Raw genomic sequence first — 25,232 nt, forward strand, 5'->3', positions numbered from 1 at the left:
AACCTAGGCGTGGCCCTCAGGGAGGGAGAAGCAGATGGGGACTCCTCTGCTGGGCATCTGCCCCTATTCCCCCACCTCCAATCGCTGGGCTGCTGCTGAAGGGCTCCCCAGCTTGGAAGGCTACGGCTATCCGTGACTTCTAGATGCTAGCTTCCGTCTTCCCATTAACAGGGTGCCAGGGCCCAGCCACCGCGCTGGGCGTCGGAGAGGGCCTGCCACCCTGGGGGCTTAAGGCCAACCCCTTGCCCTCCTCTTTTGTCACGACGGGGAGGGAACAGCAGATGGGATGCAAAGCCGTCCTCCACACAGCGCTCTCCTTTTTGCTCTGGCTCTACCCCTGTCCCACCTCCATTCTGGTCTCTGCCCCTTTGTCCCTCTCTCTAAGGCTGTCTTGGCCTCCAGCCCTGTTCCGGTCCCTTTCTCGGCCCCTAAGAGGGCAGAGCTGGCCAGGCCCCGAGATAAGCGCAGCGGTTGGGTAAGGAGCCCGAACCTTTTGAAGGCCGGCGCTTGCACAAGGAGTGGCCGGGGGGCCCGCGGAGGGAACCGGCCGGCGGGGCGGGGCCCGGCCCGTCGGGGGAGGGCTGAGGGGAGGCGGGGCCGGCGCGGCGCGGCCCGAGCCTCGGACGGCGCGACAGGCACCGGGAGCGGACGGCGGCCGCGTAGTGAGGTGAGGACCCCCGCGCCCACGGGCCCCTGCTTCCCAGACTCCTCCCCGTCCCCTCCTCGAGGGCTCCCTCCGCGCCGGCGGCCCTCCCCTGCCCCCTCCCCGCCGCGACCCGCCCCTCCCTCCGGTGGCCCGGCCTCTGCCCCCTCCCTCCTTGCCCCCTCCCCTGTCGCAGCCCGCACTGCCCCGCGCTGCCCGGCCCGCCCCCGGCACTCCGGGCCCCGGCGCACCTCCCGGTCCCCAGTCCCGTGCCCTCGGATGGGTCTGAGTCACTGGGAAACTGGGCTCTGAGTCAGGCCCTAACAAGCTTGGGGATGGGGCCCAACTGCGGAGAGGCAGAGAGGCCAGAACTGATGCTGGGGCGAGAGGCCGTCCTGGTCAGAACCCCACAGAGAGCGACAGGGAGCAACAGGGAGGGAGCCTACCAGGCAGAGGCGGAGAGACAGAAATCTGGAGTTACATACAACTAAGGATCTAGTTGAAATTGGAGACTGAGGCAAGGAGAGGCTTAATGATAGAGAGCAAAAGAAGGAGAGGAACAAAGATGGATTTAGGTAGAGGTGGGGACAGATGGAGTGCAGTAGAGATGGGGACAGGCAGAGGGAAAACTCCAGAGAGGCAGAATCTGAGATGGGTCCAGAGAATAGACCAGGGGCAGGGGCAGTTTGGCAGAATAGGGTAGAGCCTCAGAGACATGAGCCCAATGGCATGGGCAGGGAATGGGAAGGCTCAGAAGAGGAAGACTGGGACAAAGCAGAGGTAGGGGGATGTCATTTCACACTTCTGAGTCCCCACAGGGAGGATGCTCGTGTGTGCATACACGTGTGTGAACATGCTGCAGGTTGGTGGAGTGGCCCAGTTCTCCATCCTATCCGCACTCCACCAAGTGGTCTCTTCCCAGGGCCAGGACCCTACTTGCTGAGACGAGTTAGGGCTCTCTGGGCAGCCTGACCAAGGCAGACAGGATGTGGGGGCGGCCAGGGCCGGAGGGACAGGAAGGAAGTCTGAGCAGAGACAATAGGTGGAAGGGGAGGAGGAACTGGGAAGGACAGGATTAGGATGGCCTGGACTTCAGCTCTGCAAACCAGGGGGAGTGGGGTCTGCACCTCCTCCCTCCTCCCTCCTCCCATGCGACAGCTGCCCCTGTCCCCACCTTATGCCACATCATGGGGCCCCTCCTCCCTACCATCCCACTCCATTCTGCCCCTGCAGGCTTCTCTCATCTTGTCCTATGCTTACTTGGTTGAGTATGCAGTAAAGCGAAGGCAGAGCTTTGATCCAGACCTAGGGTGGGCAGGAGCTTGGGGGCCAACACGTCTACCAACTTCTTGAGAACCTGGGGCAAGCCTCTTCCCTTCTCCGGGCCTCAGTGTCCTCACCTGCAAATGAAGGGATTCTCCTATAATAAGAAAGCCCTTTCTGATGTTCTGGGACGGCTCTTCCTCCAGACTGCCGGCCACTGGTCATTTTTCTTTGGAGGAAGGCTGGAGTCTGGTACCTATCCCCGGTCCAGGCCTCAGACTTTGGGACAGGGAGGGGGAATCTCAGCCTGAGCCCTCCCTTCACCCTGCCGCTCCCCCCAGCAATGGCCTGAGCCCCCATGGCTGCCCCTCAGGACCTGGACATCGCTGTGTGGCTGGCCACGGTGCACCTGGAGCAGTATGCAGACACGTTCCGGCGGCATGGCCTGGCCACGGCGGGTGCAGCCCGGGGCCTGGGCCACGAGGAGCTGAGGCAGTTGGGCATCAGCGCCACAGGGCACCGGAAACGCATTCTGCGCCTGCTGCAGGCCGGGGCTGCACAGGGCTCCCTGGATCCCCAGTCGGACGGTGCCATGGAGCCATCCCCCAGCGTAGCTCCCCAAGCCCAGCCCCCCAAGCCTGTGCCTAAGCCCAGGACAGTATTTGGTGGGCTCAGCGGCCCTACCACCACCCAAAGGCCTGGAGTGAGCCCAGCCCTCTGGAGACCAGACGTGCCCAGGAGCCCAGAGTCCAGCCCGAAGTCCCCTCCTCTCCCCGCAGCCTCCTCTGAGCAGACTTCAGCCTTGAATACTATGGAGATGATGCCCAATGCCATCTACTTTGGCCTGGACTTAAGAGGCGGGGCACAGACAGCTCAGGACATGTGAGTGGGGTTGGCTCCCTTGGGAGCCAGTGCTGGATGGGGGCAGGGAGGAGCAGGACGCGAGGCCTAGTCCGTTCTCCTCTCTCCCTTAATGATCACTAGACCTTTTCCCTCAGGGCCCCGGACAGCTCCCAGGCAGCTGCCCCCACCCCTGCCCTCCGGCCCACAACAGGCACAGGTAGGCGCGTTATCGTGGGTTCGGGGGAGCGGGACAGGGCCCTTCAGGACCCCAGACGCTGCCACCTGACCTCTTCTTCCCGTCTCCCCCACCCTCCCCCTGCCAGTGCACATCATGGACCCTGGCTGTCTGTACTATGGTGTCCAGCCTGTGGGCGTCCCAGGGCCACCCGACAGAAGAGAAGGCAGAGGTGTCTGTCAGGACAGGGCTGAACAAAGGTGAGTAGTCAGGAGGGTGGTGATGGCAGGAAGAGGGAAGCCTGAGGAGCTTGGTTGGTGGTGGCCATGTATCCAGTTATTCATTAGGGTACATTGAGTGTCCCCTGTGTGCCAGCCAGGTACTTAAGATACAGGAGGATTATGACAGACCCAGTCCCCTCCTCAGGCAGCTTGTGATTCAGTGGGCCAGACAGGCAATGAAACAGGCAGACAAACAAATGGGCATATGATTTAAAATAGGGAGAAGGGCTTTTCATGCTTTCATTTGGGAAATCTTTATTGAGCACTTACTGCATGCCAGATATTGTAGGTACTTAGGATAGATCAGAAATCCCTGCCCCTGTGGGGAGATAGTCAAATAACAATAGATACAATCAGTAAGTTACATCATATGTTAAAAGGCGGTAAGTGCCATGGAAAAAAACAGAGCGGGGTCAGAAGGCTGGGATGGAGCGAGGGAGAAGCGCCCTGCAGTTTTTCATTACGAGTTGCCAGAGTGTTAAGATGACACTTGAGCAAAATGAAGGGGGTGAAGGAGTTAGTCATGACAATATCTGGGAAAAAAGTGTCCCAGGAGGGGGGCGGTGGTGGTGGCCAGAATAGAGGCTTTCAGGGGGACCCAAGAGCCGTGACAAGGCCAGCAGGGCTGGGGCAGAGTGACCAGTGCAGGAAGAGTGGGAAGAAATGACGTCACAGTGGTAAAAGGGACCAGATCAGGTAGGACCTTGTAGGGACTTTCGCTTTGACTCTAAGTGAAATGGGAAGCCTTTGGGAGGGTTTTGACTTACATTTTAAGAACCCCTCTGGTCTCTATGTTGGGAACGGTGTGTAGGGGGCAAAAGCAGAAGCAAAGAGACCAGTGAGGAGGTGGTTGCAGTAATCTAGGTGAGACATCTCAGATGAGGATCACGGTAGTGGAGATGGTGAGAAATGGTTGGATTTGGGTTATATTTTAAAGGCAAACTATCCTAGGAAATTGGGGTGTAAGAAGAAAGAGCAGTCAAGAATGACGTCAGGGATTTCAGGCTGAGCCTGCACTGTCCAGGGCGGTAGCCACTAACCACATGTGATTACTGAACATGTGAAATGTGGCTAGTCTGAGTAAGATGTGCTGTAACTGTAAAACTACCAAATTTCAGAGGCTTAGTGCAAAAAAAGCAATACTGGATGCGTGTAAGAGAAGTAGACATAAATTATTTTACTTTTTATACAGATGACATAATAAAATGTTAATATTTTGGGTATGTTGGATTAAATAAAATATATTATCACAATTAGTTTCACCTGTTTCTTTTTATTTTTTTAACATGGCTGCTAGAAAATTGAAAATCACACGTGTGGTTCTCACATTGAGTTCTGTTGGATAGCGCCATCTGAGCAACTGAAAGTTCCTAGAGTTGCTCTGCTCTGACATGGGGAAGACTGTGTACAAAGCTCGGGGGGTGGGGGGTGTGGGGAGATCAGGACTTCCATTTTGGGCGTGCTGAATTTGAGGTATATGTTATAAGCCTGAGAAGAGATGACAAATAGGCCATTGGATATACAAGTCTGGAGTTCGGGGGAGAGGTCTGAATTGGATATCTGAATTTGCGGGTTGTCAGCCTCTAGGTGGGTGTATGTAGCCGTGAGTGCGTGTCAAGAGAGCAGAGGACCAGGATCAGAGTCCTGGCACACTCCAGTATCGAGAGGTTTGGGAGAAGAGGAAGAACCCGCAAAACAGACTGAAAAGGAATGGCTCGGGAAGGAAAAGGAAGACCTGGAGAATGTGGTGTTAGAGGGGCCAAGTGAAGAAAGGAGGAGGGGGAGGTCAGCGGTGTCAAGTGCTGCTCAGAGGTCAAGGAAGATGAGGACTGAGAATTGGCCTCTGGAATTGACAACATGGAGGTCACCGAGGACCTTGACAAGGGATAGAGGTGAAAGCTGCATCGGAAGGGTCTCAGGAGATAACAGAAGGAGTTGGAATGTATAGACAACATTTTTGAGGAGTTTTTCTGCAAAGAAGAGCAGAGAGTTGAATGGTTGATGATAGTGGAAATGGAGTCAGGAAATGTTTTTTGTAGGATGGAGTGTTACGTGTGTTTATAGGTGGATTGCAGTGATCTGGGAGAGAGGGAAAATTAGCTGCTGTAGAGGAGAGAAAGGGGAGAAAGTCTGGAGCAATGTCCTTCCGTAGGTGAGAGGACAGTGCACAGAGGAGGGACTGGCTTCAGACAGAGATGTTTACGATGGTAGCAGAAGGAATGCAAAGTATGTGTGAAACTTGGTAGATGAGGCACTGTGAGTCTGTGGGGTTCTTGTCTGATTGCTTCAGTTTCTCAGTGAAGTAGAAAACAAAGAGGGTAGAGTGATGGTTCTCAACCTTAGCTGCACTACAGCCTGGGGAACTTTCAGAGCTAGAGATGCCTGGGCCCCACTCCCAGAAGACCGTACTCAGGGGTCTAGTATGGGGCCCATATACCCGTTATTTTAAGGTTTTGCAAGTGATTTTGTGCTACTGAGGTAAGGACTACTGGAAAGTGACAGAGAATAATAGAGGACCTCCTGGGAAGATGGCCTAAGCAAAGACCTAAAGGATGGGAAAAAGCAGACTGGGGAAGCATGTTCCAGGCAGAGCGAGCAGCATGTGCAAAGACTCTGAAAGAGAGAAGAGAATGTGGCTGAATGGTAGGAAGCAAAGGCGAGGGTGATGTAAGAAGAGGTCAGGGGATTGGCCGTGGGTCTCACTGTACAAGGTCTTGCAGCCCATGGTAAGGAATTTGGATTTATCCTAATTGCAAATGGAAGTTATTGCAGGATTTCATGCGGGGGGGGAGTGAAATGATCTCACTTGCATTTTTAAAAGAGCACTCTGGTGGTGGTGGAAAAATGGGCGTCGGAGGGAGGGCCTGAGGGGAAGCAGGTGACCAGTTAGGCAGTTCATAGCACCCTGGTGAGAACCGACCGGAACTTGGTCCGGGGAGGGAAGGTCAAGCCCTTTTTGGAGAAAAGATCAAGAAGACTTCTTGATTAGCTATTGGCATCTGTGGCAGAGAGCCAGCTACGCAGCCCCTCCCCGACTTTTCTACCAAGTAACACTAATGGCAGAGGGCGGGGACTGAAATTGCTCTAATCAAAAATCTAAGTGTGCTCAGGGAAGAGACTCTGTGCCAATCTTTTGGGTTCCCAACCGCCCTCTTCCCCTGTTGAAAAGCGATCTAGTACCTGCCAGGCATTCTACGAAACACCGCAGGTGGGGATGTCCAGGGACCTGGGTCTAATGTGTGTTCCTCTGTCTTGCCCCACATGAGGCTCAGCAGGCAGGATCTGGAGGCACGGGAGGACGCTGGCTATGCCAGCCTTGAGCTGCCCGGGGATGCCACCCTCTCACCGCCCACCCTGGACATGGAGACCAACGATGACCTCATTTCACCCTATGCCAGCTTCTCCTCCACAGCAGACCGCCCCACGCCGCTTCTCAGTGGCTGGCTAGACAAGCTCTCCCCTCAGGGGTGGGGCTGCTAGGGAGGGGAGGGAGGGGAGGGAGGCTGGGGGGAGGTGGGGGGGGGGTCAGGTCCCAAGTGCTCCCAGACCCTAGGAGCCCCCCAGGATACAGCCTCCACTGCTCACTCATCTTGGCCCCTCCTGTCCCCAGAAACTACGTTTTCCAGAGGCGCTTTGTGCAGTTCAATGGGAGGAGTCTGATGTACTTTGGCAGCGATAAGGTGGGGGTCTGAGAGATGCTGTGTCGGGCCTGGGGACAGAGAGAGGGAGGGGGAGAGCTGAGGACTGGAAGATGGGAAGGCCGTGGTGGGGGGGTCACCACATGACTGATGTCAGCATCTAAAGTAGCTCGCTAGCAGCTGTACCCCACTGCTTGTGACATGAATGCTGACCTCATTAAAAGCTGGCGCTGGCTCCCGGGTCAGCACACGTGGCTGAGCTTCTGTCCCTATGTGTCACTGGACTGTCTTTCCAGGATCCCTTCCCCAAGGGCGTGATCCCTCTGACTGCCATTGAGATGGCCCGCAGCAGCAAGGACAACAAGTTCCAGGTCATCACTGGCCAGAGGGTGTTCGTGTTTCGCACAGAGAGCGAGGGTGAGAATCAGGGCCCGCTGTGTCTGCTGTGTCCGGGTGGGGGCAGGAAGGCCGTGTGGGCACACGGCCCGCTGGCTCACCTGCCTCTCTGGCCCCCACCAGCCCAGCGGGACACATGGTGCTCCACGCTACAATCCTGCCTGAGGGAGCAGCGCCTGCTGGGCCACCCCCGGCCCCCTCAGCCACCCCGACCCCTCCGCACAGGCATGCTGGAGCTCCGCGGACACAAGGCCAAGGTTTTTGCCGCTTTGAGTCCTGGGGAGCTGGCTCTGTACAAGAGTGAGCAGGTGAGAAGGGCCGGGCCGGGGCCAAGGAGCCTGGCCTAGTCCATTCTGGCGCCTCACTGTGCCTGCTCCAACCACCCCCGCCCCCGCCACCATCCCCACCAGGCCTTTTCTTTGGGCATCGGGATCTGCTTCATTGAACTGCAAGGCTGCAGCGTCCGGGAGACCAAGAGTCGCAGCTTTGATCTGCTCACACCCCATCGCTGCTTCAGGTGGGGCCCAGACTGGCAGGAGGCAGGGCTGGGGGAGAGACTTTGCACGGAGGCACAGGGTGGGCAGAGGACTGGAGGCCTCTTCAGTAGGAGGCTCCCTGCACTGACGGGAGTCCAGTGAGCAGGGTCAAGGTCTCAGGAGGGTCTGGGCTGGCCCCGCGGTGGCTGTGGTGGCTCCTGCAGGAACGGCCAGTGGGATGGGACAGGTTGGAGGGGGTCTCCATGCCCACGGACTGGCTGTCCACCCCTCAGCTTCACAGCCGAGTCTGGGGGGGCTCGGCAGAGCTGGGCGGCCGCTCTGCAGGAAGCAGTAACCGAGACCCTGTCTGACTACGAGGTGGCTGAGAAAATCTGGTCCAATCGGGCAAACCGGCACTGTGCGGACTGTGGGGCCCCCCGCCCAGACTGGGCCGCTGTCAACCTGGGGGTGGTCATCTGCAAGCAGTGTGCAGGTGAGGGCCGGGGCCTCTAGCTGAAACAGGGAAAGGGAGGGGGGCTAGGGCAGGGGGCTCTGAGTATCTGTGCCACGTACCCTCCACACCCCAACAGGGCAGCACCGGGCCCTGGGTTCTGGGATCTCCAAGGTACAGAGCCTGAAGCTGGACACAAGTGTCTGGAGTAATGAGATAGTGCAGGTGAGGAGTCTGAAGAGGGAGAAAGTGGGAAGAGGGAGGGAGAGCACCCAAAAAAGGCCTTGGGCCCAGCTTGGGGGCAGGAATGTCTGAGACTCTTGAGTTCCTGTCACTTGCCTCTGCCCCTTGTCATCCTACAGTTGTTCATTGTTCTGGGAAATGATCGTGCCAACCGCTTCTGGGCAGGGGCACTACCCCTAGGCGAGGGGCTGCATCCAGATACAAGCCCTGGCCCCCGGGGAGAGTTCATCTCCCGGAAGTACCGGCTGGGTCTCTACCGGAAGCCCCACCCTCAGTATCCGGATCATAACCAGCTTCTCCAGGTAGGAGCTGATGGGGAGGAGGGCAGTCTCTAAGCCGAAATGCCTAGACTTGGGGTGCTGGGGGCTGTTTTTGATAACTGCAAGACTGTCCCCATGCTCTCAGGTTGGGTCTTGGGGCTGATAGAGGCCCTTCCCCCTCTGTAGGCACTGTGTGCAGCTGTGGCAGGACCCAACCTGCTGAAGAACATGACCCAGCTCCTCTGTGTTGAGGCCTCAGAGGGCGAGGAGCCCTGGTCCCCCTCAGCCCTCGATGGCAGCTTTCCTGGTCTCCTGCTCCCAGGTAATTCCCACAAGGGCCCCCTTTCTCACTCTCCAAGCATTCTCAGCCCTGACCTGTGCCTTGATTATTCCAGGAAGCCCCAAGTATCCTCTTACTCAGGCCATCACAATAGCCCAGTCTGGGCAGTTCCCCAAACTTCTCGATCCCGTGGGGTCTATTTCCTGATGTCATGAAATGACCAATGGTGGCCACTGCTTGGGGTGGGTCTGGGTGCTTGAGGTGTTAGTGCTGGTCTCCCCCTGACAAGGTCAACCCCTAAGTGAGGTCTCATCTCCCTGGGGGAAGTCTGATCATAGAAATGGTCATCTAAAGAGGATTTCCTCCAGTGGTCAGGCCAGAGGGGCTGAGACACCTACAGGACGGCCCATGCTCGGAGGCCTCCACCCCTAGGTCGGCTCACTGGTGGCGACAGGCAGTGGGCAAGGGCTGGAGTCTCACTTCCTGCCACCCTCTTTTCTAATGTGGCTGGTGAGGGGTCCTACTCCTACTCCAGCCGAGACCCCTCCCCAAGGCTTGATTTGGCCATGCTACCAGTGAAGTCGGGTCCCACTGTCTTCCTCAACCTGATCCTTTCCCCCGGGGGGCTTAGGCCATCCCACTGCGCTGCCCTGAACTGACTGACCACTTCTTCCCCTTGCAGACCCTTCCCCTGGTGTGTACAATGAGGTGGTGGTACCTGCCACTTACAGCAGCTTCCTGTACTGTGGTCCCATCAGCAGCAAAGCTGGACCCCCACCTCCTCGCAGGGGCCGGGATGGTGAGAGGGGAGCGGAGGGTGGGAGGAGATGGGGCAGAAACTGGAATGAGCAAGAGTGTAGCACAGAGGGCTGGAAAGAGCAAGCAGGGCCACACCCTGGCATGGGGGCTGGGTGCCGGGAGTAAGAGAGGGACCATGCCCAGTGGCAGCATTGGGAGATAGCCGCGAACTGTGCTGTGAAGTCAGACTGCCTGGGCCAAATCCCAGCTCTGCTGCTTCCTACTGATGTGACTTGGGCAAGCTACTCAAACTCTGGGCCTCGGTTTCCCCATCTGCAAAAGAGAACTGAAAGTGCTACCCACCTCATAGGGTTGTTGTGAAGATTACATGAGATCATACATAGGCAGAGGGTGTGGCATAGATGGAATAATTCTCTGGTAAATGGGAATTATGATAGTAGGGACCGAGGTCTTCTGCCTGCTGACCATCAGCCTCCCCCTTAGCTCCCCCCAGGCTGTGGTGCGTGCTGAGAGCGGCTCTGGAAATGTTTGCATCAGAAAGCAGCCCTGAACCCCTCAGCCTCATCCAGCCCCAGGATGTTGTATGTTTGGGTGTGAGTCCCCCACCCACTGACCCAGGTGACCTCGACAGGTAACTGCACCTTGTGCTCCCTGCACTCCTCCTTCGCCCTTCGTGATCCAAAGCCTGCCAGCCCCCTTTTGGTTCGCGTTCTCCTCCCTGACCTCACTTTCTCTCTAGGTTCCCCTTTTCCTTTGAGCTCATCCTCACCGGGGGGAGGATCCAGCATTTTGGCACAGATGGCGCTGACAGTCTAGAGGCCTGGACCAGTGCTGTGGGCAAGGTGAGCCAGCTGAGACCCCTCCCCAACAGCTCATGGTTTCCCTGTCCCCAGCTGCCCCCATCCTGCCCTCTCTTATTCCTACAGCCACTCCCACCACTGTCCACTGACAGCTCAGGTAAACAGCTGTGCTAGGACCAGGCACTACCCACTCAATCTCTCATTTAACTTTCACAGCAACCCTCAGAGGAAAGGATTATCAATATTTCACATATAGGGAAACAGAATCACAGAGGTTATGAAGGCACTTGGTCAAGGTCACCGAGCTAGGAGGCAGCAGAGCACAGGATCAGAAACAGACCTCTGTCTCCAAAGCTCATGGCCCAAACCTCACTGTGCTGGGCCTCCGCCCAAGAAAAGGCTGCCTCTAACGCCCATTTCCCCACCCCACCCCCCAAGTTCTCCCAGTCCAGAGGGAAGGCTGCCTTTACATGCCCCAGCATCTCCATTCCCAGGCAAGCCAGTCTCCACCCTGCACCCTCTCTCTGGAGTTAAATGTTCATGCCCTAGAATCAGACATGCTGGGATCTGAGTCCTCCAACTCTCAGCCTCGTGAGCTTTTCCATAGGGATAGAGTGGGTGTACAAGACATGCCCTTCGGGGGGTGAGCCTTAAGTGACACGTGAGGCCCGCACTGCTTGGCACACAGCAGGCCCTCCATCTGTGGGTGTTGAAATAGTAATGGTGATGAGGATGCCAGTCGCTTCCATCCTTACGCAGCTTTTCCCTCAGCCCTGCTCTACCGTCAGCTCATCCCACTGGCGCCCTCCTGACGGCCCGTCGGAACGCTGTGCGCCCTGGCAGGATTGCACTTCCTCCTTAGCCCTCTGAGCTGCCATGCTGCAGGGTGCCTAGTGACTTCCCATTACCAAAGTCCAAGGGCCTCCTCCTGGCCTCACCCGGTCGGCTCTGCAGCACGTGGCACTCCTCTGTGGGAAATGCTCACCTGCTCTCTGGCTTCTGACCCCACTCTCCTAGCTAGAGGAGTAGAACTCCCGCCAAGAAATTGTCTTCATGTCCTTTCAGGGCTCTGCCATGGCCCTTGAAGCCACCATGCTCTCTCCTCTGATTGTCAGCTGCACTTTCCAATAATGTAGCTCATCCTTAAAGGCCGTGCTCCCCGAAGTGCAGTCTGCAGCCTGGGGCACCACACTGGCTCACTCTTTGTCATGGCCTCTGGCAGGATAAGAACAGAACTTGAGAGGGAGCATTCAGAATCTTTCTTAGCAATGTAACAGAGTGATTTTAGGTGTAGAATAATTTCTTAAAGTGGGGCCTTATATTTTATGTTTCTTTTTAAATTTCACTTTGCTAGTAGTTTTGTGTTGTTTTGTTTTTGTTTTTGTTTTTTACTGGTTAGTAACAGATTGGAATTTTGAATAAAAAAAGGAAAGAAGAACCCCTTGTTCCTTCCCCACAGGTGGTTGGGGAAGCAGTCCTTTGGGACCACCTCAAACACTTGTTTCCCCACAAAGCCTCCCCCTGGCCGCTTACGATGCTGGGATTTCCCAGGGCATCATGACTCTTCAGTTACAGCATTGTGACTCCCTATTCCTTCTGGCTCCAACATCCTGCAAAGGGCAGAAGGTCTTCTCTGTGTTGGCCAGAGCAAATTAAATTGAACTGAATTTCTTTCCTGTCTTTCTCCATCCATCTCCTGTTTCCTTGGGTCTTTCTTCTGCTCTCTCCTGATTCCTTTTCATTCCTCTCTTTCTTCTGCTTTCTCTTCATGTCTTTCCTTATCCTTCTCACTCTTATTTCACGCCCCCCACCCCCGTCTTGTCTCTTTCCCCACCCTCCTTGTTGCCCGTGTTCTCCTTTTGCCTCCCAGTGGTTCTCCCCGCTGAGCTGCCACCAGCTGTTGGGTCCCGGGCTGCTGCGGCTGGGCCGCCTGTGGCTGCGCTCTCCCACCCATTCAGCCCTGGCCCCTGGCCTCTGGCTGTCAGGGTTCGGACTTCTTCGTGGTGACCACCTCTTCCTGTGTCCAGCACCGGGCCCTGGCCCGCCAGCCCCCGAGGACATGGTGCATCTGCGGCGGCTACAGGAAATCAGTGAGCAGGGGTGGGGACGGGGATGAAAGGTGGCCATGGGGTAGGGGGCAGTGGACCTTCATCTATTTGGGGTCCCTATGGGAAGCAGCAGAACATAGTGGATTCAGGCACAAGCTCTGGAGTCAGACTGCCCAGATACAGACCCCCATCTCTATCACTTCCTAGCTATGTGACCTTGGACAAGTTACTTAGCCTTCCTGTGCCTTATTTTCCTCATCTTTACAATGGGCATGATCAAAGAGTTGTAAGTTTCAAATAAGGTAATGCAGGTAAAGCACTTATCACAGAACCTGGCAAAAGGTATCTTATTAGTGTTTAATAAATGTTATATGTTATTAATGTTACTGTTAGTATTATTTGGAGTCACTTGCTGGTTAGAGACTGGGAAAGGGGACTGGGTACTCTCACTTCTTCCTCAAAGAGGAACAGTGTGGGATAATATTGGAGGGCTTTGGAGACAAGAGACCTGAGTTCAAGCTCAGCTTTGCCATTTTATAACAAGTAAAGAGACAAGAAACTTAACCTCTCTGAGCATTAATGTGTCACCTGTAAAATGGGGATAATAGTATGTAACTTATAGGATTTAATGCAACATTGTTTGTAAGGCTCCTAGTCTGGCACCTACATACATTAAATACTTAGTGACTTATTTGTCACTATGATGAAGACAATTATGATGATAATGTCTGATGATTCTTCTCCCAGGTGTGGTTTCAGCAGCTGACACCCCAGACAAGAAGGAGCATTTGGTCCTGGTGGAGACAGGAAGGTAACTGTTACCCCAATCCTTGACCCTGGCGTCCCTCTTTCGAGAGCTCAGCCCCCACCTTCCACCCTGGTCTGCTGGACCACTGCCCAATTCCTCTAATTCGCCTGCCTACTGGGCGCCTGGGTGGTCCAGTCGGTTGGGCGTCTGACTTCAGCTTGGGTCTTGGTCTTGGGGTCCTGGGATTGAGCCCTGCGTCAGTCTCTGTGCTCAACAGGGAGTCGGCTTGTCCCTCTCCCTCTACCCCTCCCCCCGCATGTGCATGCTCTCTTTCCCTCTCTCTCTCAAATAAATAGATAAAATCTTTTTAAAAAAAGCGCGGGGCGCCTGGGTGGCTCAGTTGTTAAGCGTCTGCCTTCGGCTCAGGTCATGATCCCAGGGTCCTGGGATCGAACCCCACATGAGGCACCCTGCTCCGTGGGAGGCCTGCTTCTCCCTCTCCCACTGCCCCTGCTTGTGTTCCCTCTCTCGCTGTCAAATAAATAAATAAAATCTTAAAAAAAAAAAAAAAAGGGAAAGGAAAGAAAAAAGAAAAGAAAAATTCACCTTCAGGGGCCCCATCTGGGCTGAATGTTGCTGCCCCCTGCTGGTGGCTCTGAGAAGTCTGGTCCTTGTGATCCTGGGCCTCTTAACTTTAAAGGACCCTCTGGAGCTGGCTCTGACTCAGGCCTCTCGGGTCCCAGGACCCTGTATTTGCAGGGGGAGGGCCGGCTGGATTTCTCAGCATGGAATGCAGCCATTGAGGGGGCAGCCGGCGGTGGTGGCACAGGGCTGCAGGAGCAGCAGATGAGCCGGGGTGACATCCCCATCATCGTGGATGCCTGCATCAGTTTTGTCACCCAGCATGGTGAGTGGGTACTGGCCAATACTGAGCCAGCAGGGGATGGGGGACATGGGCACAGCCAGAGGGTGTGATCTGCCTACAAGAGCTTTGCCTCCAGAGACCACAGCCTAACAGCAACCCGCTGTATCTCCCTTGGCAAGCTGCTTTACCTTCTGAGCCTCAGCTCTCCCTTCTGTGGAATGGGACTACCAACAGACCTCATTTTCTAGGATAGTTGTGATAGTAAGATGACATATGTAAAGCTTTTAGCACAGCCCCTGGCAGGTAGTAAGTGTTCCAAGGTAGCTGTTGGTGGGGGCGTGGGTGTGGAGGGAGAGCAGCACTGAAATAGGACTGGAGAGCCACAGAGAACAAAGAGAGGGCAGCTACAAGGCAAGAGCCAAGCTGTGCAGTGAAAACCTTGAAGGTCTGAGCAGAATTATTCTGTGCAGGAGTTTTTCCAGGCATAAAAGATCAGCTGTGCAAGTGGTTCCCAGAATTCTTTGTGACTTTTTGGCCTCTGCTTTTTTTCTCCAGCCCAAGGAAGGACCAAGTAGAATCTAACTCCTTGGCGAGCCCCCTTTTCAGAAGGCTGGACTCTTGAGAAGGAAAATTCATGGAAAACCAAGGAAGGCAGTAAAGGGCAAAAAAGGCACATCCATGAACTACAAATAGTTGTGCTTACAGCGTGGACAGTGGTTAGTCAGTGGCTAGTGACATTCTCCACACCTTGGTAGTAGTCTCATGCCATGGCTACCCCCACTCCCTAGATCCCATCCTCATCTCAGTCTCCCTCATGTCCAAAGGAGAAATGAAGTCAGAGGTCCAGGGAAGAGCCCTGGAGAAGGAGTATGGGTGTTCACACCGCCACTCGTCATTCAGCAGATGCTTACTGAGCGGCTCCCGTGCGCCAGACACTGGACATATAGCAGTGAAGAGCGAAGGTTCTATGAAGCTCAGGGACTAGCGGGAGAGATGGGTAATAAATGAGAAAAATCAGTCAGTTCTTGTTATTCACAGCAGTTTTGTTCTATGAACTTACTGCAAACACTGAATTAATGAATCCTAAATCCTTGCCCCAGTGGAAATACAGGGTTAGGTTCCTGGGAGCTTCTGGTCACCTTCTCATCAAGTGATCAACATGTAACCTTGTTTGAAGTGTGTTTCTGTTTAAAGACACTTTATTTAACATATATTTGTGATCTGTTAACTTTGAACTCACAGCCAACAGCAGTGTAACTCATGCAGGGGCAAAGCTTATCTGACACCCTTGTTCTCTCCATAAGGCACACACAGCCTTCCTGCGCTTAGTTAGCAACACTAGACAGCTCTTCAGCACTTCACTTGGGGGCCATTTTAAACAGTGAAACTACCCAAAAAAAGCACAAGAATGCAAACAAACATGGTTCTATATATACCATGAAAACTACACTTGTTTACCATATGAGAGCTTTGCTGGGACTGCATCCAACAGGCAACTCAAATTCTTCTCCACTCTGCGCATGGTCACAAATGACTGGAAAAGTGCACCAAGTATTGATTTGGGGGTTACAAATAATTTTAGCAAGTAGATGAATCCACAGTGTGGTATTTGTGAATAGGGAGGATCAACTGTAATGTAATTTGAGAGTGCTATTTCAAAATCAAAACGGTGAGGAGATAGAGAGTGATGGAGGCTATGTGTAATGTCATGGTTAGGGAAGGACTTTCTGAGCAGGACTTGAGCAGGGTCTTGAGAATCAAGACCATGGAAGCAGACTTCCTCCTCTCTGGCCCCCTTACCCCAAAAGTGATATAGCATGTGTGTGGGGGGGTAACAGATACTGTTTACTGGGTGGGTCGTTGGGTCTCTGGGCAGTGGTGAGCAGAGATGCTCAGTGGTGAGCAGAGATGCTGGCTGTTCTCAGGGCTCCAGCTGGAGGGCATATACCGGAAAGGGGGCGCCCGTGCCCGTAGCCTTCGGCTCCTGGCTGAATTCCGGCGGGATGCCCGGTCAGTGAAGCTCCGGCCAGGAGAGCACTTTGTGGAAGATGTCACCGATACACTCAAACGCTTCTTTCGAGAGCTCGATGACCCTGTGACCTCTGCACGGTTGTTGCCTCGCTGGAGGGAGGCTGCTGGTACTCCCAAGATCCCTAAGAACTCCTCACAGGCAACCAAGAGGCAACCTGGAACTCCACCTTCCCCCCAATCCCTGAGGCTGTTTTGTGGGATTTGGCAGCTCTCCTCCCCAGTCCTCCCCTCCCCCCACCCCCACACCCCAGGATCACTCAGGGACTCAGCTTAGGTCAAGGTGGGAAGGGGGCAGAGAGACATCCATCCTGGGTTTGTTTCTCTAAAAATCCCTCCTTGCTCCCTTCCCTGATCCTCTCCACCCCTCCCCCATTCCATCCCAGAGCTACCCCAGAAGAATCAGCGCCTGGAGAAATACAAAGAAGTGATTGGCTGCTTGCCACAGGTCAACCGCCGCACACTGGCTACCCTCATCGGGCATCTCTATCGGTCAGTAGGGCCAGAACCCCTGCAGGCTCCTCACTGACCGTTTATCACCTCTGTCCAACTCCCCACACACCCCATCCCCGCCACCTCACATTTATTCATTCATTCTGCAAACAGTTGTTAAGTGAAAGTGTCATAGCACAAACGTTCTGAGTGTGGACTTTGGGGTCAGGCAGACCTAGGCTTTACTCTGGCTCTACCATTCTAGTATGTGACTTTGGGTAAGTTATTTGCACTCTCTGAGCCTCAGTTTCCTCATTTGTAAAAGGAAGATGGTGTAATGAATAGTATCCACCTCCTAGGTGATGAGAGTTAAATGAGATAATCCTTATAAAATTCTTACCACATCTCTTGGCATGTAGGTAGTAAACATTCAGATATGGTGAGCAATCATTGTTATTTTGTTTTATTATTCTATGCCAGGCAAAGGGTTAGATGTAGGAGACACAAAGAAGAATAAGATGCAGATCTACCTTGATCAGCCTACTGGGGAGACAGGTCTTTAAATGATTCCAAGGTGAACCCTGGCTGTGTTGTACTGATTATATCACAAGGATGGGCCAACTATGGCCCATGGGCCAAATCCATCCAATTGTCTGTTTTTCTAAATAAAGTTTTGTTGTCTTTGGTTTTTTTAAAGATTTTATTTATTTATTTGTCAGAGAGAGAGCACGCATAAGCAGGGTGAGCGGCAGGCAGAGGGAGAAGCCCGATGCGGGACTCGATCCCAGGACCCTGGGATCATGACCTGAGCCGAAGGCAGGCGCTTAACCGACTGAGCCACCCAGGCGTCCCTACGTAAAGTTTTGTACAGGGGTGTCTGGGTGGCTTAGTCGGTTAAGCATCCGACTCTTGATTTTGGCTCAGGTCATGATCCCAGGGTCATGAGATCGAGCCCTACATCAGGCTCCCTGCTCAGAAGGGAGTTGGCTTGAGATTCTCTCTCTCTCCTTCTGCCCCTCCCCCCTGTACACTTGCGCTTTCTCTCTCTCTCTCAAATAAATAAACAAATCTTTAAAATAAATAAATAAATAAAGGTTTGTACATGAAGTGTAAAGGCACACCCATTCACGAATACAGTGTCTATGGCTTCTGTCATACTACAACAGTAGAACTGGTGAATTGCAACAAAGAATCTATGACCTACAAGCCTAAAATATTTACTGTCGTCCCTTTCCATAAAAAGCTTGCCGCCCCATGCTATATTTATAATCACCCATTCCTCATCTGTCTCTCCCCTAGACTGGGAGCTCCTTCAGGCCAGTATTGTGTCTTACAACTGTATCCCAAGTGCTTAGCCCAGGGCCTGGCATACTGACTCAATAAGTATTTCCTGAATGAATGGACGCATCAACCAGTAGGTGAGCACAAGCTACATCCCGCATGACCCGTGTCACACCCCTCTGCAGGGTACAAAAGTGTGCCGCTCTAAACCAGATGTGCACGCGGAACCTGGCCCTGCTGTTCGCACCCAGCGTGTTCCAGACGGATGGGCGGGGGGAACATGAGGTGCGGGTGCTGCAGGAGCTCATCGATGGCTACGTCTCTGTCTTTGATGTAAGCTCTCCCCAACCCTGACTGTAGTCCCTCTTCCTGGATTCTGGATCCCGCTCCCCGCCAAAAGCCCCCAGCCCAGACCTCTAAGGCCCTCTGCACCAAGAGTCACCTCCTATAGCCCTGGGCCCCTCTATCCCATAACCTCACTCCAAATGCCCATGCCCCCTTGGTTCTTAGCTCTTCTCGCCTCTCATGCTCTCATACAGGTCTTCTGGTTTTGCAAACTCTTCCTGTTTCTCTCTTTTCCTAGCACCCCTCCCCCCACACCCTCCCTTGCCCTCTCCTCCCCACCCCCTCACCCCCCACCTGCCCCACAATACACATGCTCCTTTTGGGCTCTTCCACAGATTGACTCTGACCAGGTAGCTCAGATTGACTTGGAGGTCAGTCTTATCACCACCTGGAAGGATGTACAGGTAACCTGTTCTGACCTTAGACTCTTGAGTAGGCCAGGAGGGGACATCAAGATAGGAAGGTGCCCTTCTGCTGCTGGACAATGGCCCTCAGCTTTCTGAGACACAGGGGAAACCCAAGGAGGGGAGTGCTTTGGGAAGAGGGGTTTGGTTTAGGATTTGCTCTATTTATTCCACCACGAGGATTCTTCATTACAAAATGATGGTAGAATACTTGGGTTAAAGGAAGAGTTAGCTAAGGTAGACAAAGCAGTGAGAATAATAGCAATAAATACGATAGCAAACAACTAAGGACTTATCTTCCAAGCACCTATGATCTTACTTTAGTGTCACACAACTCCATGAGGTAGACAATTCCATTTTTTCAAATAAAGAATCAGAGGCCTTGAGGGTCACTTATTCAAAGTCCTACTGTAGCGAGTGGCAGAGTTGGAACCCAGAGAATCTGACCTTAAACCTGTCCTTCCAAGCATATGCTGCACTGCCTTGGGAAGCACTCATGCAGCCTGAAGATGCAGTTCCACCTCTCCTGGGATTCTCACTTTTAAGGGCCTGAGCCACATTGGGGATGGGGGTAGGAGGAGACTTTTATGGAGGGGGGGAGCGTTTAGCAGGCAACATAAGGAGTCCTCTGACCTTGATTTTTTGCATCCTCTTGTGTCCTCCTGACTTCTTTACCCCTTCCCCTCAGCTGTCCCAGGCTGGAGACCTCATCATGGAGGTTTATATAGAACAGCAGCTCCCAGACAACTGTGTCACCCTAAAGGTCAGTCCTGAGGGGACTGGAGGGGAGATGAGAGGATGGGGGGCAGGGTTAGTGGACTGACCAGCATGGGTCCTCTGCTCTTGCCCTGACCCCAGGTGTCTCCGACACTGACTGCTGAGGAGCTGACTAACCAGGTATTGGAGATGAGGGGGACAGAGGCTGGGATGGACTTGTGGGTGACATTTGAGATTCGTGAGCACGGGGAACTTGGTGAGCATGACCACGCGTGTGTGCATTCACATGTGATAGGGGGAGTCAAAGTCACCAATGTTTTCTGTGTCACCAAATACAGTGACACTATCCTCGTGCATGTGAAGGGACAGTCTACACTGTTGACCACTCCCTCTTTCTCAGTACTCTCTTCTTTCTTGACTTTTGTGGACCCCACAAATCCTTGGTTTCCCTTCCTCCCCAAAGAAGGCTTTTCTTCCTCCTTTGCCTACATTCCAAATATTGGAAGGACCCAGAGTTCAACCCCTGACGCTTTTCCTTTCTCTATCTACATTTCTCCTTGGATGACTCATCCACTCCAATGGCTTTAAATGCTATTAATAAGCTGGGTCTCTGGCCCTGACCTCTCCTGCAAGCTCCAGACTCACATATCCAGCTGTCTACTGCACATCTCCACTTGTATGTCTCACAAGCATCTCTAATTTATTTTTATTATTATTTTTTATTGGGGGAGGGGCAAAGGGAGAGAAAGAATCCTAAGCAGGCTCCACTGGGTGTGGAGCCTGATGCGGGGCTCAATCTCACGACCCTGAGATCATGACCTGGGCCGAAATAGAGAGTCGGACGCTTAACCGACTGAGCCACGCAGGCACCCCAAGCATCTCTAATTTAAAATATGCAAGACTGAATTCAATTTCCAGACCTTTCGCCTAACAAAAAGCCTAGGCCATTTTCCAGTTTTCCCTAACTCAGTCGGTGGCCCCTCCATTCACCCAGTTATCAAGACCAAAAACCTGAGAGTGCTCCTTTCCTTCCACTTCACACCTAACCCAACCAAGAGGTCCTATTGATTCTATTAGAATCTGTAGCTTCTCCCCATTTCCACCATTCCCATCAACCAGATCGAAGTCACCGCTATCTTTCTGCACCCAACATTAACCACTAAAATGTGCAGCCCCAGAAAAGGAATAGCTGGCCAGTGTTCCCTTCTTGCCTCCCGACATTCCATTTTCCACACAACAGTCAACGCGCATTTCAGACATAAATCAGATCATGCCATTACCTTCCAATGGCTTCCCATCGAATTTCAAATAAAATTCAAATTCCTTATTATGGCTCACAGACCCCGAATGTCTGGCCCTTGCCTATTTCTTGGACCTCATCTCACATAACTCATTCTCTGTGCTTGAGCCATGTCAGCTGTTTTTCAAACACATCTTTCTTGACTCAGGGCCTTTATTCCTGCGTTGGGTCATGCCTGAAATCTTCTTCCCCTGATCTTAGCATGGCTTGTTCTTCTTCCTCCTCCAGGCCCCAATTTCAGCTTCAAATGCCCCCTTCTCAAAAACCTTGCCCAGTCATCACTCTGCCCCAGTAGTTGCCCTCCTACTCTCTCTCGGCTTCTTACTGTTTCTTTCAAAGCATTTAATTCCCTGCAATTCTTTGGTTTACTTACCTGTGTACTGTCTACTCCCTCACTTTGCTGTGGGCTTTGTGAAGGTAGGCCATGGGTTTTCGTGCTCACCATCATATCCCCAGGGCCAGCAATGCCCGGAATAGAGTTGGTCTTTAGATAAATACCTGTGGCTGGGCTGTGGAATGGACAAACAAATGTGGCTGGTGGGAAAGGAGCTGGAGGCTCCAGGGTGTGGATGGATATTCTGGTTGATAGCCACCCGTACTTTACTCCTTAGAGCGGCCACTGCACCCCAAGGAAAGGGTCCTAGAGCAGGCCCTTCAATGGTGCCAGCTTCCAGAGCCCTGCTCGGCCTCCTTGCTCTTGAGAAAAGTTTCCCTGGCCCAGGCCGGCTGCCTCTTCACAGGTGAACCTCCTTCTTCAGCCCAGCACCCCCATGCCCAGGCCTACCCCCCAGGACCTGCCACCCAGTGTTGCCTGTTTGTGCCCAGGTATCCGGCGTGAGAGCCCAAGGGTGGGTCTGTTGCGGTGTCGGGAGGAGCCGCCCCGCTTACTGGGAAACCGCTTCCAGGAGAGGTTCTTTCTGCTGCGTGGGCGCTGCTTGCTGCTGCTCAAGGAAAAGAAGGTGAGATGCTGGGGGGGGGGGCAGATGCTGGCGGCCCCGGGGGAGCAGCTATGAATGCATCAACCTTCACACCCCACAGCCCATGTGCTTCTCGATCTCAGGGCTGCCCTGGTCCTTTGACCTCTGTGACCCTGTCATCACATAACCTAGCGCTTCCATGACCTCTTGACCCGACTGTGATCCTTCTCTCACCTCTTGACCTCACTGACTGCCTTCTTGTTCTCAGAGCTCTAAACCAGAACGAGAGTGGCCTTTGGAAGGTTCCAAGGTCTACCTGGGAATCCGAAAGAAGTTAAAGCCTCCAACACCGTGAGTTTTCTCCCCCAGCCCACATTTCTAGGGCCTTCCTGCCATCACCCCTCCAGCCTTTCTAATCACCCATCTCTGTTCTCCTTTGCCTCCTAGGTGGGGCTTCACATTGATACTGGAGAAGATGCACCTGTGAGTACCTCTCAGCCTGGCTTCTCTGGCCCAGCCCTGCACCCTGTCCTCTACCTCCCTACTTTTTCTATCCTCCATCCCTATAGCGACAACCCCTCCTCTCCGGCTAATTCCCCTCTGATACCCCCAGCTACCTGTCCTGCACTGACGAGGATGAGATGTGGGACTGGACCACCAGCATCCTCAAAGCCCAGGTGAGGGGAAGGAAAAAGCTGAGGATGAGGTCAGAGGTCCCAGCTGTAGTCCCACGTCCACTGTGCCAACTCCTTACTCTCCCGCCAGCATGATGACCAGCAGCCAGTGGTCTTACGACGCCATTCCTCCTCTGACCTTGCCCGTCAGAAGTTTGGCACCATGCCTTTGCTGCCCATCAGAGGAGATGACAGTGGGGCCACCCTCCTCTCTGCCAATCAGACCCTGGTGAGGCTCTCCCCCCTGCCCCCGGCCTGCTGCTGTGCCCTCCTGAATCCTGCCCATGTCCTTGTCACCCTGCAGGTGGGAGTGGTGTGCCTGCCAGCCTGGTGCCCCCCTCTGCCTTCTCTGTGCCCCCACTCCCCACCCCTACCTTCTGTTGCCAGGCCTCACTGTGTCTCTGTGTCTCTCCCTCCCCTCATCCCCATCCCACCTGTGCCCAGCGGCGGCTTCACAACCGGAGGACCCTGTCCATGTTCTTTGTGAGTACTGTACCTGTCTCAGCTTTGTGCCACCAGCCCTGTGTTCCTCTGTGCTGCCTGAACCCATGTGCCCTCTGTATTTGTTCTGCAGCAGGCCATCTGTGTGTGTGTGTGTGTGTGTGTGAGAGAGAGAGAGAGAGTATTGTGAGGGGTGAGAAGGAATGAGGAAAATGAGGCATGGTAGGATATGATAAGGAAAAGGGAAAGTGGTCATAAGATCTGAGAAATAGAAGGAAAGTGGTTAAGTGAACGCATTTTGGAGTCAGATAGACCTGGGCTGAAGCCCCAGTTCTACCATTTACTCACTGTGTGATCTTGGGCAACTTACTTAACCCCTCTGCACCTCGCTTCACTCACCTGCAGTGTAACCCATCACACAGAGTTGTTTTGATATCATACATGAAAAGTATTTTACAGCATCTGGCCCAGAGGAGGAGCTCAATAAATGTTAGCGATTAGCAATCCAGTAACTCTAACTTTGTGCCTGCATCATGCTACCCATTCCCATCCAGCCAATGAAGTCATCCCAGGGGTCTGTGGAGGAGCAAGAGGAACCAGAGGAGCCTGTCTATGAGGAGCCAGTGTATGAAGAAGTGGGGGCCTTCCCCGAGCTGACCAAGGACATCTCTACCTCCTTCTCCACGATAAGAGAAAAGACAGCCAACCCGGAGACCCCCCTCACCAGCCAGAGGTCCTTCGACAAACCCCTTTTTCCCAAGGCAGGTGGCCCGGGCCCAGAGGAGAGGCCACCTGAGCCCCCTCCTGGCCCCCCTTCAAAGAACAGCCCCCAGGCACATGGGTCCCTGGAGGAGCAGCTGCTCCAGGAGCTTAGCAGCCTCATCCTGAGGAAGGGAGAAACCACCATAGGCCTGGGCAGCCCCTCCCAGCCCTCCAGCCCCCAGTCCCCAAACCCCAATGGCCTTCTGGCACAGACTCCTGGCTTTCCCACCCAAACGTCCAGTTCACCCTCCAGCCAGACGCTCACATGACCCTAAGATGAGTAGTCTGAAGGGGGAGGTAACCAGAGGACCCAAGCTCTCACCATGGCAGACACTGCTGGGAGCCTCCTCTGCTCTGGCTGGAAAGACTCTAGAATCCAGTGTGGTGCTATGGAAAGAGCACAGGACTGAGGGCTCTGGACTCTCCTGCCCAGAGAGGGTCAGATTATGGCCCCTCACTGAACCTCCACTCACTTACATGTACCATGAAGTCACTGAAATAAGGAGCCAGTGAAACACCAAACTGTGTCTTAGAGCTGTAAGCCCCACATAATTTCCCTCAACAAGAGTAACTCCTGCTTTATATATTTGATATGTAGGAGTTCTGTGAGAGATTTTGTGTTTGAAAGGAATGGTTTTACTGCATTAAAGAAAAAAAAAAAAAGATTTGGAAGCCAGAGAGCTAAATGATCTCCAAGTCTATCCTACCCCACCTCCTACATTTGGGGACTACACTGAAGACCTAGAGTGTGGAGGTTGACTGGGGTTGGGAGCTGGGGCAAAGAGGGGCCAAAAAGGATGTGTCACTGTTAATAAATCTTGGAACCAAAAAGCTATTATTGTTTCATTCATTCATTTAACAAATATGTATTGAACACCTAATTAGGTCTCAGGTATTCAGGATGAAGTTTGAACAAAATAGATGGGTCCTGGGGGGCCTGGGTGGCTCAGTCGGTTAAGCCTTTGGCTCAAATCATGATCACAAGGTCCTGGGATTGAGCCCTGCAGCCCCACATTGGGCTCCTTGCTTCTCCCTCTCCCTCTGCCGCTCCCCCTGCTTGTGCTCTCTCTGTCAAATAAACAAATAAAATCTTAAAAAAAAATAGATGGGTCCTGCTTTTATGGAGATTCCACTGTAGAGGGGGAACAGAAGACAGAAAATACACAAATTAATTCAGTGCCGTGAAGAAATCAAACCAAAATGATGTGCTTGTGGAGGTGGCCTTTAGGCTGGGAGGATGGGGAAGGCCTCTGTGAAGAGTTAAAGAAGCCAGACATGTGGAGTGCTGGGAGAAGGAGCACTCCAGAAGAAGAGGGAAAGCCTCAGGCATGAAGGCTCTGCAGTGGGAAGAGACTTGGCCTGTTGGGGAAACAGAAAGGAGGCTGGAGTGGCTGAAGCATAGTGAGTGGGGAGTCAGAGAAGAGTATGGGCTGAAAGGGGAAAGACTGGCAGGGGCCAATAATGCACAGCCTTATAGGCCATGCTAGGGTGTTTGGATTTTATTCTGAAGCAATCGAGAAGTTTGAAGGGAGAGAGTGATGAGATCTTATTTACTTTTTAAAAACAAACAAACAAACAAAAATCTTTAAAAAAAGGGGGGGGGGGCGCCTGGGTGGCTCAGTCGTTAAGCTTCTGCCTTCAGCTTGGGTCATGATCTCAGCGTCCTGGGATCGAGTCCCGCATCGGGCTCCCTGCTCAGCCGAGAGCCTGCTTCTCCCTCTGCCTGCTCTTGTGCTCTCACTTGCTCCCTCTCTCCCTCTCA

At 53.5% G+C, this 25,232-nt stretch overlaps 1 protein-coding gene across 4 annotated transcripts; it reads left to right on the forward strand.

Annotated features, from left to right (window-relative positions):
- Positions 1-271: 271 nt before the first annotated feature.
- Positions 272-24,301, forward strand: ARAP3 (ArfGAP with RhoGAP domain, ankyrin repeat and PH domain 3). Of its 4 annotated transcripts, none has more exons than XM_081826952.1 (33): positions 530-667; positions 2,280-2,788; positions 2,905-2,966; positions 3,073-3,184; positions 6,472-6,672; positions 6,816-6,885; positions 7,140-7,260; positions 7,363-7,547; positions 7,650-7,756; positions 8,009-8,208; positions 8,306-8,391; positions 8,529-8,711; positions 8,856-8,991; positions 9,632-9,748; positions 10,192-10,339; positions 10,448-10,550; positions 12,379-12,598; positions 13,304-13,367; positions 14,048-14,211; positions 16,095-16,307; positions 16,584-16,689; positions 18,096-18,243; positions 18,591-18,659; positions 19,348-19,422; positions 19,518-19,632; positions 21,288-21,416; positions 21,502-21,635; positions 21,862-21,944; positions 22,041-22,076; positions 22,207-22,270; positions 22,359-22,496; positions 22,712-22,750; positions 23,263-24,301. In XM_081826952.1, the coding sequence occupies exons 2-33, from the start codon at positions 2,499-2,501 to the stop codon at positions 23,737-23,739; spliced, it is 4,395 nt and encodes a 1,464-aa protein (XP_081683078.1). In that variant the 5' UTR covers positions 530-667; positions 2,280-2,498; the 3' UTR covers positions 23,740-24,301. The 4 variants fall into 4 exon arrangements, with proteins under 4 accessions (XP_081683075.1, XP_081683078.1, XP_081683076.1 ...); XM_081826950.1 differs by having other exon boundaries at positions 531-667; positions 2,248-2,788; XM_081826951.1 differs by having other exon boundaries at positions 541-667; positions 2,686-2,788.
- The last annotated feature ends 931 nt before the right edge of the window (positions 24,302-25,232 follow it).

The sequence above is a fragment of the Leptonychotes weddellii genome, chromosome 7, assembly GCF_054177405.1.
Source record: "Leptonychotes weddellii isolate Sample4059 chromosome 7, ASM5417740v2, whole genome shotgun sequence".
Lineage (NCBI taxonomy): Eukaryota > Metazoa > Chordata > Mammalia > Carnivora > Phocidae > Leptonychotes > Leptonychotes weddellii.

Bases quoted from the DNA above. Each gene is read 5' to 3' on its own strand.
- ARAP3 (XM_081826949.1), top strand. From the start codon at position 287: ATGCAAAGCCGTCCTCCACACAGCGCTCTCCTTTTTGCTCTGGCTCTA. The intron at 3,185-6,471 runs GTGAGTAGTCAG...GCCCCACATGAG, and splicing joins CAGGACAGGGCTGAACAAAG to GCTCAGCAGGCAGGATCTGG. The intron at 22,497-23,262 runs GTGAGGCTCTCC...ATTCCCATCCAG, and splicing joins TCTCTGCCAATCAGACCCTG to CCAATGAAGTCATCCCAGGG.